Genomic DNA, 19,563 nt, shown 5'->3' on the forward strand with positions numbered 1-19,563 from the left:
GCTACTCTCTACCAGGCAACTTTCATTCACTATTACAATCGTTTTATTAATGTACTTACTTAAGGGATCAGCTGCAGCACGACATTTTTAAAACCCATCGTTAAGCTGTAAAAGTAGCACCGATATTTGATCACGTGATCAATCCGCATCATCCCGAGAAAATGAATCAAATCATTCATTCATTTCTTTTTCTTTCTCCTTAATTTCTGTTTTTCTTTTTTATTTTTTTATTTTTCTTTTTCTTTTTCTTTTTTTGCCTTCCTCATCCTCCTCCTCCTCCTCCTCACCCGGCTCTCCTTTTTTTTCCTCCCTTTCATTTTCTCATTTTCTTTCGTAAACATTTTATTGTATATTCAAAAAACTGATCATCAATATTATTATCACGATACGTTTGTTGTTCTTTCTTTCTTTGTTTTTTGTTTTTGTTTTTGTATTTCTTCTTACACGACGCACACGATTAAAAAGAAAAATAAATAATAATAATAATAATAATAATAATAATGAAAAATGATCAAAGGGGTTAAGGCTAGGTTGGAATGGTTTGCGCGCGAAAGTTGCGCGCTAAATTGAATTTTTGTTTTTTCAAATTATCTTATTACTTTTTTCATTGTAATTTAAAAACGAAAGATTATAAAAAGAGATTAAAGAGATAAATGAAAAATATTTTTAATTCTACTTTCGTTCTTTCCTATCTCTTTGTGATATGTTTATTTCTTGCGATTATTTAATTGAATTTAAATGGAAATTGATTTGAGCGCGAATTTTTACGCGCCAAATTGCTTTTATTCAAATTCTTCATATTCTTTGTATTTTTGTCTGTTTTACAATTTTATTTAAAAATAAAAAGAAAATTGTAGAAATAGCGAAAGTAGAGAATTAAAAAATTCAATACCATACTATCTCTCTTTATTTTCTTCGTTTCTTACAATTATGAAAGCGTATGGTTTAACACACAAAAAAAAAAAAGAAAAAAATACAGTAAAGACTTTGAAAGGAAAACCTCATTTAAAATCCGGTCATCTCTGGTTTTCATAAGAGAAAAACCGAGAGAACGTGTCCGGTAATATAAATTAGCTTTCGTATGTGCTTTCGTGTGTATTTAAATTCTAATCTTGAAAATATAAAATATATCATAGTTTACTTATTCTTGTTTTTTCTTTTTTTAACTCTTCATAAAGTTATATTTTTAAAATTGTCAAAAATTTAATATAAATGATTTGTATATTATTGTGTATTACTTCTATTCTCTTATTCAAATTGCGAAAGAATAATAATAATAATAATAATAATTAGATTACAAAGAGTTAAAAAGTTTTCCTTTTTCTTCTAAGTAAAATCAAAGATTTACTTTGTCGTAATCGACTTGGTCAAATATTTGAACTACTTTCGGTGCGGTCTAATTCTTTTTCGTTGAAAGGAGTGAAGAAAATGAGGAAAGGAAGAAAAAAACGAAAATAATAAAAAGATAACAGAAATTAAATAAAAAAAAAAACGAAAAAGAAAAAGAATTTAAAAGATAAAGAAAAAGTATACATGAATAATGTGTACTCTTAAACATTAAACTTAATTTAAAGTAAGTTATTATTGGCGTTGTTGAGATGGTATATAAGGATGAATGGAAATCGGATTAAAAAAAGAAAAATAATGAATGAGCACGGCACCCTATATTTATTTATGCTATGTTTGATTTATACACGTTATTATTATTTTTCTTTCTTTTTTTCTCTCTTTAAATTTTCTTTCTTATTAATTTTCGCAGAGACATATTGTAATAATGTTTAAATATGGAAAAAAAACCATGTAAATATATATATATATATATGTGCGTGTATGTGTATACAGTTGATTTGTAATTAACGCATGATAAAGAAGTATCTTAAAGTAAAACAAAAATATACTATCTAATATCTAAATTAAAGCATGAACATGATTGAAAGGATCACTGAACATAATAAAGGAACGCATGCGTTTAATAACAGAGGAACGGAGTAAATAAAAACAGAAGTAAACAAATGAAAAAGACATAAACAAATAATAATGAAGACAAAAATCAAATGTATGGTTAGGAAGGACATATATAAATATATTCTTCAGTTATATATATATATATCGTAAAGTCACGCGTAAAGTAGATTTTCTATATTACTTGAATTCTTTTTTCGCAAGGCTGCAACGTTGCAACAAAAAAGATGCAACGATAGCTATTGCACAATATTAAAAAATCAAACTACAATTAGATTATAGGCTTAAACTTTCCGTTTCTCTATCTTCTTCCTACAAATAATTAATAAAAACTTTGTAAAAAAGTGATAAAAGATATTACTGTTCAATCGGAACAGATTAAAATTTGTTTTCGTTGATCGTACGATATTATTGTGTCTTTTTCTTTTCTTTTTCCCAATATTAAAACATACAAAATAAAGCCGCGAGCTTAATTATGTGCAAAAGGTGCACACACACCCACACGCATACGCGCACGCACACACACGGTTTTAATAAATTCGAAATGTCGATGATGATACAAAAAAAAACAAAGATAATGACAAAATATTAATGTCATCATCGGTCTCGAAGACACGCGTAGAACGAAAAGACGAAATTTAATATACATGAGTCACTTCATTTCCCAAATTGATTAATTCGTTGAAAGAAAAAGAGTTAAGAAAATCGATAACGTGATCATTCAACGTTTAATATTCTCTAGCGTAATAATAATAATATAAAAAGTAACTTTACTGTAAATATAAAAAAGTTAAGTATCGATTAAAACCATTCTCAATTTCTAAATAAATTCTAATAGTGGAGTTAATCACTTTGGGCATGTGAAACAGCTCACGTGTATATATATATAAAGAGAAAAATCAAAGAAAAATAAAAGAAAAATAAAATAGAATACCCAATAGCATCAAAATTAGGATTTGATTGTTAACGTCGATAAAGATTTTCAAAAGCTTTCGGATTTGACGAGGTTATGAAGATGTTTAAGACCGTCTATCAAATCCATGTGATGAGGTGGTTCGATCACATTCACTTTACGCTCTCGAAAATATTCTCGCCTCTGCTTATGGCTATCCATGATCGAGTGCGTAGGTTCCTCGTTATCCCTATCCGTCGTGGTCTCAACCGGATCATCCTGATCGCTCACCTGTACGATACTATCTGGTATTGGTAACGGCTTGGCCACTCCTATGCGTACGGTTCCTTTGGGTGCACCTTTAAGGGCCTGCACAGCTTGGTCGAGAGTAGCATTCTCTAAAGCAATATCGTTCACGAACAGAAGACGATCACCCGGTATAAGTTTACCATCGACTTGAGCCACACCACCAGGAACGAGTGATCTTATTACTATCACAGTTTCGTTGGGGTTCATTGGATCCTATAAAAATTATACGAGAAATCAAATATTATTTATATATTTAATAATTTTAATATTAGGATGAACCACACAAATGTTCGTGCATTTATACATAAAGTAATTTTATTTACTATAAAAATTACACTATCTTAAACAATTCAATATGAACGCGCGAACTTTTTGGTTCACCCTAATACGTAACACATAACATAGTATTATTAGAACTGTAATATATTGTATAATATTATTACTATATAAAACGTTCTTGTCCTTTTGATAACAAATAACTTTCTCATATTTTAAATATTATTCAGGTGGCATATTTTAAATGATTCATTCAAATCACCTAAAAGATTAACTTTTTTATCCACAAATCTTATATATGCATACTGAGACATACCTGATAATCCAAAATGGAGAACCCAAGGCCCCTCTCTCCTTTAACCAGCTCGATAATTTGCGGCTCTGAACTCCACATAGCTAAGCCTGTCAATGGCTCCAATGATCGTGACTTCATTTTGTTCAAGCTAGCGTCAGTCACGGTTGCGGTTGTTGTAGTTGAAGCCAAGGATCCATCAGATTTCGCCTTTACCAGTCGATCCGTTGTTGGTAGAAGATTTTGAAGGGATCCACCGAGAATACTCTGTTATTGTGTTGGTTCATGTTGTTATTATTATCATCAACGAGAAAAATAAAACTAATTTAAATAGAAATCAATTCAACTTACTCTGGTCTGAAATGCTGCTTGATGTTGAGCAGTGTCAATAGGACACAACGGATCCTGGGAGGCCACATTTCTTCCGCAAACCATACGAACGTGTATAGGCAATTCTTTTAAAACGCTAACTACTTCCATGTGATTTATACCGAGCAAACGATAACCATTTACCTTGACAAATAATTTTATTATCGGCATTAATTTTGATTATTATTGTTATGTAATAAATGTAATTAATAATCCCTGTGGGGCGCTGTGTTTGTAATAAACGATAATAATTAAAAAACATCTTACTTCCAACAATTCATCCCCAGATCGTAAGGTACCATTTTTACCGACAGGACCTTCAGGTAGAATCGAACGAATGTAATGATGAGGCCTCACTTCTTGACCATTCTCAACGTCAACTGTACCTTCTAAACTAATACCAAGACCACTACCTTCTGCAAATTTCTTCAATTGTGCTACCTACTCGTAAACAATATAATGTTATTATCAATAACAGTAAAGAACAAGAATTTCTTTATCAAATAAGAGATGAATCATGCGTACCACTATCTCAGTATCAGGTCCTACAATCTTTTGCCATTTGGATTTAATTGCTGCACGAATTTGCGGTGTTAATTCGCTGGAAGGATCGCTTAGAAGAGCTTCAACGTTGGTAGCTTCATCGAATTCTTCCGTTGTACTTTCATGATCTGCTTCTTGAAGTATTGCACTGTCAACGGTCGTATGCGATTCACCTTCAGGTTCTATCTCGGTAGTAGTCTCGCCATCCTAAAAAAAAATATAAAACAAAATTAAAAGAAAAATACAATTTAATATTGTATCTCAAAGTATGATACTCAAGAAGAGAAGAAGATTACATAAGAAAGGATATTACATAAATTGAGAAGCTTACTGCACTTATCGGAAAACTTGGTAGGCTCGTTATAGATGGAGAACTTGGTTGGGGTAATCTCAGTTCGCTAGCAGCAATCGCTTGTTGAAGTTGTTCGTACTTTGGTCCACGTAAATATCTTTCCAAGCAGAGTTTAACGATCTGCCCGGTACTTCGAAGAACTTCAACAGCCTCATGATTCGAATAACCCTGTAGAGAATGACCATCCACCTCGACTATCCTATCGTTTATTTGTATCTTATTACTTAAGTCTGCCGCGCTACCCTCGCTTATACTCTTGACAAAGATGCCCGAAAGTTCCTCTGAAAAATCATTAACCAACCGGTCCCTCTGTGATCTTTCACTATTAAAGTCTACCTTGTTTTAGTTGTTGTTTTTTGTTTGTTTTTGTTTTAAAGTTTTAGTTAATGCACAGTTTGTTTGTCTGTTTGTTTGTTTGTTTTAAATAATTCTTTTTAAATGAGTATATTGTTTTGTTATGTGTGTTTTTTTTTTTTTTTTTTTTTTTAACAGCACTTGCTCTCTCACCCTTCTCGCAAACGTAGCCGGCTATAGTGATCCCAAGGCCGTAAATATCCTTCTTAAGCTCGACGGTGAAACGCTCCATTTCTGGCAGTGAATTAACATCGATGGCCTCCATGCTGAGGACCGGTAGTTCAGGAATTTGTACCGGTGGTATCGTTGGTATAACTGGCATCGCTCCAATTGGTACGGGGTTGCGTCTGGGTACCACATCCATGATGAGACTGGTTCTTGCCTTGAGAGAAGGGACACATTTCATTTCGCCATTTACATTCTAATAATTCCCCGTGCAGTAATATCACAAAACTATTCACGCGGTTCATTTTATCCGTTATTTTGCGAAGAAATTGTTATATGTAATATGTGTATGCTAATGATATATGTATATAAGTTTAGTTTGTTTTATGTATGCTCGTGTGTTTGTTAATGTGTATGTGGTTTTTTTTTGCTTTTCTTTACTTTTTGGACTACATTTCACTTTTTTTTTTTTTGCTTTTTAATAATTCATAGCAGCATCGATCGTAGTAGCGCACATTAGTAGTAGCTGATCAACACGTTTCGTCGCACTCACGTCGGACTCCTGCGAATACATATACCCGTTGTCGTAACTGGCATCACCACCCTGTACGTGTCGTATGTTGTAGGTCTCAGGTGCACTGTGGACCAGGTATCTTTCCAATTCGTCTGGGTCACCAAGGATCTTCGTTGGGACGATTGGTGCATGACTTCCAATTGCCTAAAATCAATTATATATATAAGTATCATTCTAAAATTCATTTGTTAATCATTTTTATGATTATTATTAATTAATGGATCAAATGTTTATTGAAGTGAAAACTTCTTTAGAAAATGAGATAGAATATAGTATACAATTTTTCCTTTCATGGATTTTTTCTTTATGCGGTGTTTCGTATAGTTCTCATTTTTAACTAATTACAAAATTAAAATTCAATTTTGATCATTATTTATAAAAACAATACGCCTACATGAATGCAACCCTCCAGACACACTTTGAAAATGTTGCTTGCGAGCGCCACCTGTTGGGACGGCATTTTTTTGCAGCTCAAACTGTTTATGCACGCATGTATTACGGGTTGCCTATCTTTCGGGCAGAACAAAAATTTCGTCCCAACAGATGTCGCTCGCAAGCAACATTTTCAAACTGTGTCTGGAGGGTTGCATTCCTACAGGCGCACATTTTTTATAATTATTAAATAAATAATTAGAAACAAAAGTAAAAATAATATTATAATAATATTGTATAATAAATTATCGTATTCCTGATACTATGCACTCGTTTCATTCTCTCAAAATTTGTTCTTTTTTTGAAGATTTTACTTCTAACTTGTGTGATCTGCAAACATGTTTTTGAATTTTCAATTGAATTTGTAATATTAATATTATACCTGAAAATCTGGAGAAGTTGGTTCAACTGGTCTTGCGACAACGAGACGCACGTGTGTTCCTGATTGTCGTAGAACAGCTGCAACCTGTTCGCTTCCCATTCCTCGTAGATTGACATCCCCGATTTGGAGTATATGGTCCCCGCTTTGGAGCCGATTATCCTGATAAATCAGAATTTACTGTTACAGAATAATTCATTGTTTAACACATTTGTGTATTTTCTCATGTATCGATAAATCATAATTCAAAATTGTTCGAGAGGTTATTGTATTAATATTTGTTTATATAATTAATAAACGTGTTCTCATTGATAAATCATAATTTAAAATTACACGAAATTATTATTCAACATTTGTACGTAAACCTAAAATCCAAACTAGTTTAATAATCAATTAATATGTTAAATATAATGTCTTGATTCAAATGTTAATATAAAATATAAATTATAAATTATAATATAAATCAAATCTAAAGAATTTTCATCTAATACTTTACTTAACATATCAAAATATAATATAAATATTTATTCCATATAATCCCCCCACCCACAAATCCAAATATAAAATATAAATTGTAATATAAATAAAATCTAAAGAATTTCAATTTATTATTAAATAATTTGTTTAATATATCAAAATATAATATAAATATTTATCCCATATAATTCCCCTACCAAAATCCAAATATAAAACAATATAAAATATAAATTATAAATTATAATATAAAGAATTTCAATCTACTATTGAATAATTTGTTTAACATATCAAAACATAGTATAAATATTTAATTAACCTAATTATCAGAATGTCTAGAATCCTTATTAAATTATTTTAAATGAAAAAAAAAAAAAAGTAGTAAATTTGATCTAACTAAAGGAGTGATCTAATGTTCATGAAAATGAACAGAAATAATTACAGTTATCGGATAAAGAAGAGAGTTAGACGTTTAATTGAAGCCTTAACGTTAATTACCCTAAAGAATTATTTCCCTTTGAAGTCTATCTACCACCAATCTATATATACACACACCTATATACAAAGGGTGGGGTATTCTGAATGATACATATATATAGAGCAAGTAGGATTCTATTAAGTCTGATAAACGATGAAGATAATCGTTTAACGCGCTAATGGCTTCACATTTTAACGGAATCCTTGCATCCTGAAAACCGTTAGAAAGTAAATATCCTTTCGCAATTAGTACGAGTTGAATCTCCAAAAGGAAAGCTCTCACTATATATGTATGTCTGTGTGTGGGGAGTTTGTGAAAGTAGTAGTAGTAGTAGTTGAGGAAGATGAAGAAGAAGAAGATGAGGTAGAGGATGAAGGAAGAGATGAGTTAGGTGGATAAAGAAGAAGAGGATGATGATAGGGTGGTAAAGGATGATGAAGGGTATGAGAAGGATATGAGGTAGTTCTAGTAGTAGTTGTATGAGAGAGAGAGAGAGAGTAGGTTCCTGTCGATTGGATACTTTACCCGATCGGCAACGCCTCCAGGAAGAATGGTCTTGACGACGACGCCTGTGCTACGGCCTCCGATAATCCCAAATCCAAGACCGCTGCCATCATTGATAAGGTTTATCACTTCTACTTGTGCCCATTCCGTGTTCAGCTACAAAAAATCAAATTTAAAAGTAAAAAAAACAAAAACAAGAACAACATCATCATCTTCATCTTTATCATCATTTTTATAATGTTATGAATAAATTTGGTTAATCTATTTTTTTTTATTTTAATTCTTTTTTACTTTTATTGCGTTTTGTTTATAGATTGGGGGTTGGATGGGTTTTTGTTTTTTTTTTTACCTTGATGAAAGTTTATTTTTAAAATTAGATTTATAGACGTTATTTTCTTTTTGTTTATTATTCTGTTTTTGTTTTCTTTTTTTTTTTTTTTTTTTTTTTGATGGTTTATGAATATTGTTTGAATGAGAGGGTTGAGTATTGGGGAAAGAATTAATATTTACCACGAGGGTGAAAAAGAAATGAAAAGAAAAAAATAAAATAAAATTTTAACGGTTCAACGTCCGCAATTTGTTTTTTTTTTTTTGCTTTTTTTTTTTCTTTCACCGATGCAAATCGTTCCCCTTCGTCATTCCGTGTTTTTCCGATAATACGATTTCCTTACTCGTTATAGTCCTTCGAGAAAACTAACGCAAACGTCGAAGGAAGAAGAAAAAAAAAAAAAAAAAGAAAAGGAAGAAGAAATGTAAAAAAAAATTGCTAGGAAAAGAAAAAGAAAAAAAAGATATGATTGGAAGAAATGGGGGAATAATAATTGCGTAGAGTCTTCCAATTGAAGGATATGAAAAAAGAAGATAAAGAAACGAAAGATTGAAAAAAAGATTCAATGAACGTAATTTGATATTGTGTGTGTGACAGTAATAATAATAATAATTATTATTATTATTTTTTAATATATATTTTGACGTTAGAAAGGTAAAATTAAATGAACAGAATTAATCTGATGATAGAAAATTAATTTAAAATAAAAAATAAGATTGATTTTGATGAAATTTATTTTTATATTTTTATATTTTTATATTATATTTTTTTTCCAAATATATTTTTTAACAGGTAAGCAATATCAAAGTGTCATGACTGTACAAGGTAGTAATTAAAATAACGATTATAACAAAGTCAACGTTGTGTAGTCATTTTCCTTGTCATTTTCAACGTTGCCCTTTAGGTTTAAAAACAAACGAGATTGGAATTTATTCGACGTGATAAGTTAATTAACAATTTTTAATAGAAAAAAGAAAAGAAAAATATAAAGTAGAAAAAAAAATAAAAATAAAAAATTTCAGGAGAAACGTTCCAAAATTTACCACGTACTTTGTACCTTACAGTAAAACAAAAACCAAAAAAAAAAGGAAAAATGAAAAAGAAAAGACAAAGAAAAAATAAAATAAAATAAAACGACGAAGAAAAGACAAAAAGAATAAAAAAAAAAAAAAAGAAAAAAAGAGAAAAGAAAAAGGGAGAGAAAAAAAATGATAATAGGATTGAAGATAAATTCTGCTTGATGTGAAGTAATATTTCGGGGGTAGTAACCAGAAAAGTTTTGCGTGTATGGAAGTAAAAAAAAAAAAAACGAGATAGAGAAGATGAAAAGGGCATGAAGGGAAGAAAAAGGGGCAAAGGGGAAAGGGGGAAGGAAGAAGAATAGGAAGATATGGGATAAGGAGAGTTAAAAAAAAAAAAGAAGAAGAAGTCATACAGAAGCTTGGATGAAAGGATTCTGAAGTAAAAAAAAACATGGATGGTAAAAAGGGGATGATATTATTGATAGAAAAAAAAGAAAAGAGAAAGATAGATAGAAAAGGGGTAATAATAGGCTAAGGGATGAAAAGAAAAAGAAATCGTTGGTGAGGGTACATTTTTTTTGTTTTTTTTTTGTCTTTTTTTTTTAATAGGACAAATCATTTTTTAGGAAGTTTAAAACGATACCCACACACACACACACACACATTCGCCTTTTGACAAAGTGTACTTTAATTGATTATCTAAAGAATAAAATTATTGATTTTGCAATAAAAATGTGATACATGTAAGAGTAAAAAAAAAAAAGAAAAGAAAAGAAAATAATCGTCCTAACGATACTTGAAACTTTTTGTTTAAATAATATTTTTTCTTTTTCTTTTTTTTTTTTTTTCATAGGACGTATAGTTTCTCGATAAAAATAATAAAAAAGATAAACGTAGAAAGTTTTAAAACGATACATACACACATACACATTTTCACTGGGATAAATGACAGCTCACCTTTTGACAAAGTAGACTCGATTATCTAAAGAACTATCGATTTTACGATAAAAAAAGAAATGTATATACATGTGTGTATATATATATGTGTGTGTATGTGTGTGTTGATATAACGAAAAAAAAATAAAATAAAATAATAATAATATTCGTTAGAACGGTACTTACAACTTTTGCTTAATAACATTTTGTTCACAGGACGTGGGGTATAGTTTTATCGACAAAAAATAATAATAAAAAAAAAAAATAAATAAAAAATAAAAGAGAAACGTAGAAAAGTTTATAACGATGTATGATGTACATACATACACATATACAGAGATACATAGGGGATAAATCGACACGACTCGTACCTTTGACAAAGTAGATTCGATTATCTAAAGAACCTATCGGTTTTACGATCAAAATGTATAGAACAGAAACCATTTATCGTAACAACACCTACAAAACTTTCATTAATAATATTTTTTTCATATAACGCGATAATGGTTTATCAAGAAAACAATTTTTGTTCTTTTTCCCAAACTGAAAAGATACGCAACAACGATAAATGGATGATACGAATTTGAAAAAGTACGTAAGTAGTAAAACACGATTATTTAGAGAACAATCTCGACAATAAATAAATAAATAAATAAATAAATTAATTAATTAATTAATTAATCAAATAATCCTTTCACCTTTGAAACTGCATAATGGATTGCTATTCTATTTTTTTTTTTGTAAAAGTTTGTTTTGAAAATATTAATTAATTTAAAAAACTAGCAAACTTTTGGTTTACCCTAATAACTAAATAAATAAATCAACCAATCAATCAAATAACCCTTTACTAACTTTAAAATTGCATAGTTGATTGGTGTTTTATTTTTTTGATAAAAATTTACTTTGAAAATATTAATTAATTTAAAAAACTAGCAAAACTTTTGGTTTACCCTAATAATTAAATAATTAAATAAATAAATAAATGATTGAATGAATGAATATAAAAATAAAAACTTACCACCATGTCAGGGCCACTCCTGGAGGCGTCGCTGACAGCGGAAGGGCTTCTTTCGATGACGAGGCCTCCGTGACCGGTGCCAGTGGTTGGTGGTACAGGTGTTGAACTAGGTGTAGGTATAGGTGTAGGTGTTGGCGTAGGTGTTGTTGCAGAAGTTGTACTGTTAGGTTGACTGGATTTAGGTGTTGGTATTGGTGTAACAATTGACGATACTGACACCGATTGATCTTTATCCGAACCAATTTGATTATTGTTGTTAACGTTGTTGTTGTTGATGTTGTTGTTGTTGATATTATTGTTGTTAATATTATTATTAATATTATTATTGTTGTTGTTATTGTTTCCGTTGTTTCCAACAAGACAGGCACCACTAACACCACTAACACCACCACCAACAGCAACAACACCAACACCAGCACCGATGATGGCAGCTCCTCCAACAGCTGCTGCTCCTCCTGCGGCCGCTGTTGAACTCGAACCTCCGGACAATTCATCCGTCGGCAAAGAATTCCCAACGTCTTAAACAAAAATCATTATACCCAAATTTCGTTAATAAGAACAAAATCGATCGAATTAGGAATAAAGGGAAACGGGGAAGAATGTCTTTTACCTTACCCTCTCTCAGGGTCACCCACCTATCCAACTATCAACTTCCATTCCCCCAATCTTAACCACTACCACCCCCATCTTCCATTTTTCTTCATCTAGCTAAGCCATTAGAGATAGAAATAGAACTTTCTTTCTTTATTCCTTTTTTATTCTTTTCTGTCATCGGAAGCAATCTTCTTCCGATCGACAGGACGACGACGACGACGACTACCCTTCCTTTCCCTACCCTAGCCTCCTTTACCCTTCCCTTGGTTTTATTCCATTCTACTAGATTCCATTTTCTACGAAAGGACTAACTATATGAACTAATATTCTTTTCGTCAGACGAGATGATGTTTAAAGGACAACGGATGTGAATAGAAAGGAAAGGAAGGGTAGGATAGGGTAAGAGGAAAGTGACAGTAGACATTCTTGTTTTCTTACTTATTGTTTTCTAATTATTTATTTAATAATTAGAAAAACATTACGCCTGTAAGAATGCAACCCTCCAGACATCTCCTCCCATCATCTGATGGGACGGAATTTTTGTTTTGCCCGAAAGATAGGCAACTCGTAATACATGCGTGTATAAACAGTTTGGGCTGCAAAAAAATGCCGTTCCAGCAGATGGCGCTCGCAAGCAACATTTTCAAAATGTGTCTGGAGGGTTGCATTCCTATAGGCGCACATTTTTATAATTATTAAATAAATAATTACAAAAAAAATAATAAAAATATGATGACAAAGATAGTAAGTTGATTTGAAAGAATTCTATGATCGTTAATAAAATTATAATCATGTGGAGTAAAATGAAATTGTTTATATAAAGAATAATAATTGTTTATTGATAATATAAAAAAAAATATATAATTCATACCTTGGTTGCTTCTTGCCACTACCAACTCGACCAAACCGCGAGCTTTCTGAAGAATCGAAATTGCTTGCTCGTGTGAAATATTTGAATCCAATGGTTGACCATCTATCGCAAGGATTTGATCACCCTCTAACAAACGACCATCGCTGAAACAAAATTAATTTAACAATTATTTTAAATTATTTTTTTATTATCAACAAGATTATATAATATAATTGAGATTAGAATGACGACGATTAGAATTCATGAATACAATTATTATTATTATTATTGATTTGTACTACTTCTTATAAATTTTAATTTTTTTTTTATTTTTTTATTATAATATGCAAAACAGGTCAATCCAACGTTTAGTATCGTTGAATGATTTTATTTTATTTTTTATTATTTATTATTCTTCTTCTACTACCATTATTATTCTTTCTAAAAGAAAGAATGGATTTTTATTGGCAAAGTAGTAGACGAAAAAACAAAAAAAAAGAAACAACAGCAACCAAACACTGCTTTAGAATTTATTTGGTCGAAGAAACAAAATCGGAAACATTTTCACGCTCGGTGGTGTCACAATGTATCCTGTGATTTCGCTTAATCTAAGAGTTGGTTGGTTGGTTCGTTGGTTGGTTGGTTGGTATTGTTAAATAAAAAAGAAGTTTGACCATGAACACGATTTTTGACACACGAGTGAATGTAAAACCAATGTAAAACCATGTGTAACCATCTATGACAAATCTTTTTATTGAATCCTTGCCAGATTGCAACTTCCCTTTTTTTTTTTTTTACACGTCGGATTTACAATTAATTTGGTCATCAATTGATTATTTTTTTTTTGGTTTTCCTTTCCTTTGTTTTTTTAATTCGATTCGATCGGTGGTTATAGTTTGTCATGCAAATTCTTTTCTTTTTTTTTTTAAATGTTCAACCTTTAAAAGTATTTGGTTAATTGTAAAATAAATTATTTCATTCATATTGAAAAAGTAATAAATTGAATGGTTTAAAACGAGGAATGTAAATTTGTGAGACAAACGATGTGTCGAAAATGATGTCGTGTCCGGTTCGATAGATCGAAATTTGCAACCCTAACAAGGATACATGGTACGGTATTTAGTAGCACGATGCGGTTACGTTACCTAATTTTGTTGAAAGCGAATTTGGTATCCTATGCTGTCGCTAATGACACTGAACTCCATTCTCTCCCTGTCTATCCCTGTCATATACATGCACATATGTATAAAGTACATATTTGCATATACATTGAACATATAGACATGTGTATATATACATATGTGTGTATACATTCATCTGGTTACTCTCCTAATTCTACTTCATTTCCTCTATTCGAAAAGGAAAATCATAACCATCGATTTAATGATTTCGTATATACCATACAACCCAATTTACATATTTACATATCTACAAATACGTATATATATATATTGAAAAATTTACATGGTAATTTGCACACGTTGAATTTATTTTTTCAACTGATTAATTAAAAATTAATGAACACTTGTATTATTTAATTAAAAAAAAATAAATAAATTTATAAACACTAATTAATTCCAATTAAAATAGACCTTGAAAATCTGTAAATTTTGTTACATTAAAAAAAAAATAAATAAATAAAATAAAATACATCGATTTATTATAATTCGTAGCAATGATATTTTAAATTTGACAAGTTTTATAATAAATCAATAATTTAAAACTGATTTTGATTGTACACAGTTATCTGGGTTAACCTGTATACATATACATAATATACACCTGTATATACATATGTGCAAACGAGAAAACAAAATTATTGGGAAAACGAGACTGCATTTCCGGCTGATCGTGCAACGGGTTTTGCTTTGTCATTCGAGGCATGAAATGAACGACGACGAACAATCGTTTCTCGTTTATATGCACGCACTTGTTTCTACATATGTATATTTTCAACTAAAGGAACCATTTCACCCATTCTATGTGGTTTTTATTTTGCTCGTTAACAACAACGTCGACCAACGCACAACGTTTCCATTATTTTCCTTCTTTTCTTTTCTTCTACTATTTCTCATCTTTCCACACATTTTTTTATCCTTCTACTATTTGTTATCCCATTTATTTCGTTAATTTTCTATTTCTTATTTGTATCAATTTTTAACCTTTGCTTATCACACTCAGTCCAAAGGACCAAGACCTTTTTTGCAATTTTTGAATCTCATTTTTCTCAATTGTTCAACTTTGGTAATTTTTTTCAACATATTTAAATTTAATTTAAAGCTATAAAACTTATATAGTCTTTTTAAGTAAGTATTAAAGAAGTCTCAAAAAAATGTTGAAGTAAATCTATGCAATATAGTTTGTTTTTTTTTTATAACGATTTTTGTAAGTGGTAATCGTGTTACTCCAAGGAGGTGGGTAAGCAAAGGTTAAGAACAAAATTTGTTGCATATAATTGTAAATAATATTTTTTTTAACCCTTTTTTACGTGTTGGTCAAATATAATATAAAAACAAATAATATGACACCGTGGAACGATTTAAAAATACAAAAGAATATGTATGTGCTAATTATTTTTTATTTGTTATTTTTTAAAAGATTACTTAACTAATAATACAATTATAAAAATCACGTAAAGTATATTTTAAATATTGTAATATAAAATTTCAAATATACTTTTTCCTTCCATTTGTCTGTCCTAAATAATTTCGTATTTCTACACGAATTACTATTTTTGTTTTATTTATAAAAAACAAAAATAAAATACAAATTTTTCTTTACCATTGAAATATTCACCCTTCTTTCCTACACCCCTAAACAAAATAAAAGATCCTAAACACGGAACATATTCAAGAAACAAATGGGACGTGACTCGAGTGTAAATTAGGAATCAAATAAAAGGAAAAGCTAGTAGTAAAAGATAGTATATAGTCAGCCACGTAACATATTTAGATACATTTCAATGTTTCCTAATTGCAAGATAAAATATATATACACACACACACACACACACAAACCTGAATTACTTATAGCACGCTTTTTAACCTTTTTTTTTTTCATCCTCCTCCCATTCCCACCCCTAAAAAAAAGAAATGGCTAAAATACAAATGAAAATATGAGAAAGTAGAAAAAAAAAAAGAAGGAAAAGAAAACTTTAGTGAAAAAGAACACAACACGAGCGGCGTCCATTTACGTCATCGAACGATGCGAGATAAAAAGGTAAATGTAAAGAAAAAGAGATAGAAGATAGTTTGTTCTCGTAAAATAATAAAGGGCCGACCCTTTTTGAAAAGCTCCCATTCAGTATCGCAAAACGGGACAAAGGGACGAAGGAGGAGACCCATTCGTGCTTTCTTCAAACCGTTCCCCCTAAGAAGAAGCAGAGTAAGAAGTAAATTATGAATGAAATGAATATTGCGAGCTGAACTCCACCACTATCACCACCATTTTATCCTACACACACCTCCTCCCTCCCCCCTTGAGTGTCTCTGTGTCTCTTTCACTACCTTTTACTTAGGGATTATTCGTAGGGCTTTACCTTAGCCACGTTTCAATGTGATACCCCCGCCAGCATCACCAAAAGTACTACGAAAAATTTAAAAAGACACCTCATATAATATTAATAATAATAGTTATAATAATAATAATGATAATGATGATCCAAAATTTCAATTAATTTTAACCCTTATTGGTAGTCATAATTTTTATAATATTTTATTATATTATTTTCCATTAATTTTAACCCTTATCTGTAGTCATAATTTTTTATATTATTTTATTATATTATTTTTAATTAATTTTATCCCTTATTGGTAGTCATAATTTTTATATTATTTTATTATATTATTTTTAATTAATTCTAACCCTTATTGGTAGTTACAATTTTTATATAATTTTTTTATATTATTTTATTATATTATTTTATATTATATTTTATATTTATATATTCTCACTAGATAGTTATATTTAGTTTCGTTATATTATATATATACAACGACAAATTTTATTACTGTAAGAATATAACATTATTATTAAAAATTATTTATATTTTTTTTCAAAGAGTATTACAAACTTACGAAATTATTAATTATTTAATTATTTAATTCATAATTGAATGAGTACTCCTACGTGTTTTGCCTTGTCACCTTCCAGATGACTTACGACCGAAAAAGGCTTAAAATTTGCATAAAAATTTGAATAATAAACTTTTAATTGAATTTCAATTTTGTTTGAATTCGACTGAATTCTGTCGACAAATTTAGATCTTCAAATTTGAATTAGAAATTATAGTTTTGCTTTGGGAGAATATAAATTGTGAAGAATGTGAGAGAGGAAGTTTTAAAAGAGGTGTAAGAGAGAAAGAGAAAAATAGAGAAAGAGAGAAAGAGAGAAAGAGAGAATGCTCATGTTGTTTATTATCGTCAAGATTTTATCGGTTGGTAAAACGTTATTTAATGGGCAACTTTTCTTAGAAACGATGCTTCTAAGTTACGAGCCAGCTCTCCCACACCCTTCTCTTGCTCATTCTTATATTATTTCTTACGAGCACTGCACAACGTTACTTATACTGCATGCAAAAATAGAATGAAAAAGAACGAAAAAATAGAAGGAAAAATGAAAGAAAGCAAAGGAAAGAAAAAGAAATTGTAATTAAATGCGAAGTCTGATCAAAAGACTCATATTTTATTTACCTTTCTTTCCTTTCCTTTTATTTCTTTCAATTTAACGTGTAATGTAACTTGTAAGAGAAAAAAATATAGTTAATGTAAAAAGTAAAGGTATATTTTATTTTTTTTTTTATTTATATAAGTTGAGTAAATAATAATAGAACAAAAATCTATACCCCTTTTGCACGTTTATAACTTGTTATAATATTTTTCTTAAAAAGAAAAAAACATTATAAAACTGTATAAAATAATAATGAATATTATAAATAAATGAATATTCATTAAAATCAATTAATATTCAAACGTTTATGATAAAAGACGCGATCATAATATTATAATATGTAATTTTTAATTTGATAATTTATTTTGCTTAAAAAAGAATAAAAAAAAGAAAAAGAAAAAAATAAGATAATAAATATATACAGCTATGAATAATTTTATATGTAACAGTATTTTATGAAAATTATTATTTGACGTACTTCTACACACGTAATATTAATTATCAATAAATTTTTGCAGACGCGTATGAATAAAATTGTTCTCAACAACAAATAACAAAGCAAATATACGCACTTTAATTTATTGAGATATTAAATATTAAATATCACGTACTTTATTAGATTGCATATTAATCAGTATGTAAAACATCAATATGTTGTAATTTTCCATGCCCATAACGTTTCAGTGTTTAACGAATATTTTGTCTGACCATAAACGTATTTCGACTACTCTCATAAATTTCTCTCCATACTCGTACACGCGAAATACAAAGTATATGTGTATTATGTGTGTGTGTGTACACATAGGTTATGTAGAAATGTAGCAGGTGTTAAAGTAATGAATCAGTATTATTCTCTCATAATCGATCTTTGAAAAATCAACAGCCAATTGATACACACACACAAACATATATATATATATATATATAATATTCACGTAATTTTCCATAAACACGTATTTAAATATTTAACAAATGTTATGTCTGACCATAAATATACTTTTCTACTACTATCATAAATTTTCTCGATATTACTAACATAATACAAATTATGTACACCTGTCTATATGTATATATATGTGCATATGTATACATAGATGATATATGTATAAAGAATTATAGCAAGTGTGATAATAATAAATCATAATCGTTCTCACATAATCGATCTTGCAAAAGTTCACAGGCCATTGATCTATATATATATATACACATACACACACATTATGTGTGTATATATGTATAGTTGTTTATACGAGTAATTTTCCAAGCTACATGCATTTAAACGTTTAACAAATGTTACGCGTCTGACCATAAACGTACATCAACTACTGCTATCAATTTTCTCGATATATTACCACTAGAATAACAAAATTTATATATTTATACAGGTAATATACACCTGAGTATTAAATTCTCATTAAATTTTTATACGATCATATAAAAATATAATTACACTAACATTAAATGATCAATTAAACGATTGAAAAATTTTAATAAATTATATTTCTCAAAATAAAAGTAAAAAATAATTATGAACAATTTTAAATACATCTATGAATGCAGTATATGTATATGTATACATAGTACATGTTTATATGCTATACTATATAGTATAGTATAATAGTATATAGTATATAGTATATAGTATATAGTACAATAGTACAATAGTACGATATAGTATAGTAGAGTATAGTATATATACATTTTTAACTATAATAACCTCCTGATTATTTATATCCATCAGTTAGAATACATTCTATAAATATACGCAAAAGTAATAAACTTTTTGTCTGAC

At 29.4% G+C, this 19,563-nt stretch overlaps 1 protein-coding gene across 1 annotated transcript in view; it reads right to left on the reverse strand.

Annotated features, from left to right (window-relative positions):
- Window positions 1-19,563, reverse strand: part of LOC107065261 (uncharacterized) — a 90,869-nt gene that overhangs the window by 38,971 nt on the left and 32,335 nt on the right. The window contains 12 exon segments of the mRNA XM_015318773.2: window positions 3,146-3,376; window positions 3,756-3,998; window positions 4,083-4,244; window positions 4,368-4,541; window positions 4,626-4,850; window positions 4,975-5,276; window positions 5,503-5,731; window positions 6,068-6,232; window positions 6,903-7,061; window positions 8,377-8,511; window positions 11,660-12,177; window positions 13,125-13,267. Coding sequence (XP_015174259.2) covers window positions 3,146-3,376; window positions 3,756-3,998; window positions 4,083-4,244; window positions 4,368-4,541; window positions 4,626-4,850; window positions 4,975-5,276; window positions 5,503-5,731; window positions 6,068-6,232; window positions 6,903-7,061; window positions 8,377-8,511; window positions 11,660-12,177; window positions 13,125-13,267 — 2,686 coding nt within the window.

This window comes from Polistes dominula, unplaced genomic scaffold (assembly GCF_049000335.1).
Source record: "Polistes dominula isolate Pdom_NZ unplaced genomic scaffold, Pdom_raw_medaka contig_23, whole genome shotgun sequence".
Lineage (NCBI taxonomy): Eukaryota > Metazoa > Arthropoda > Insecta > Hymenoptera > Vespidae > Polistes > Polistes dominula.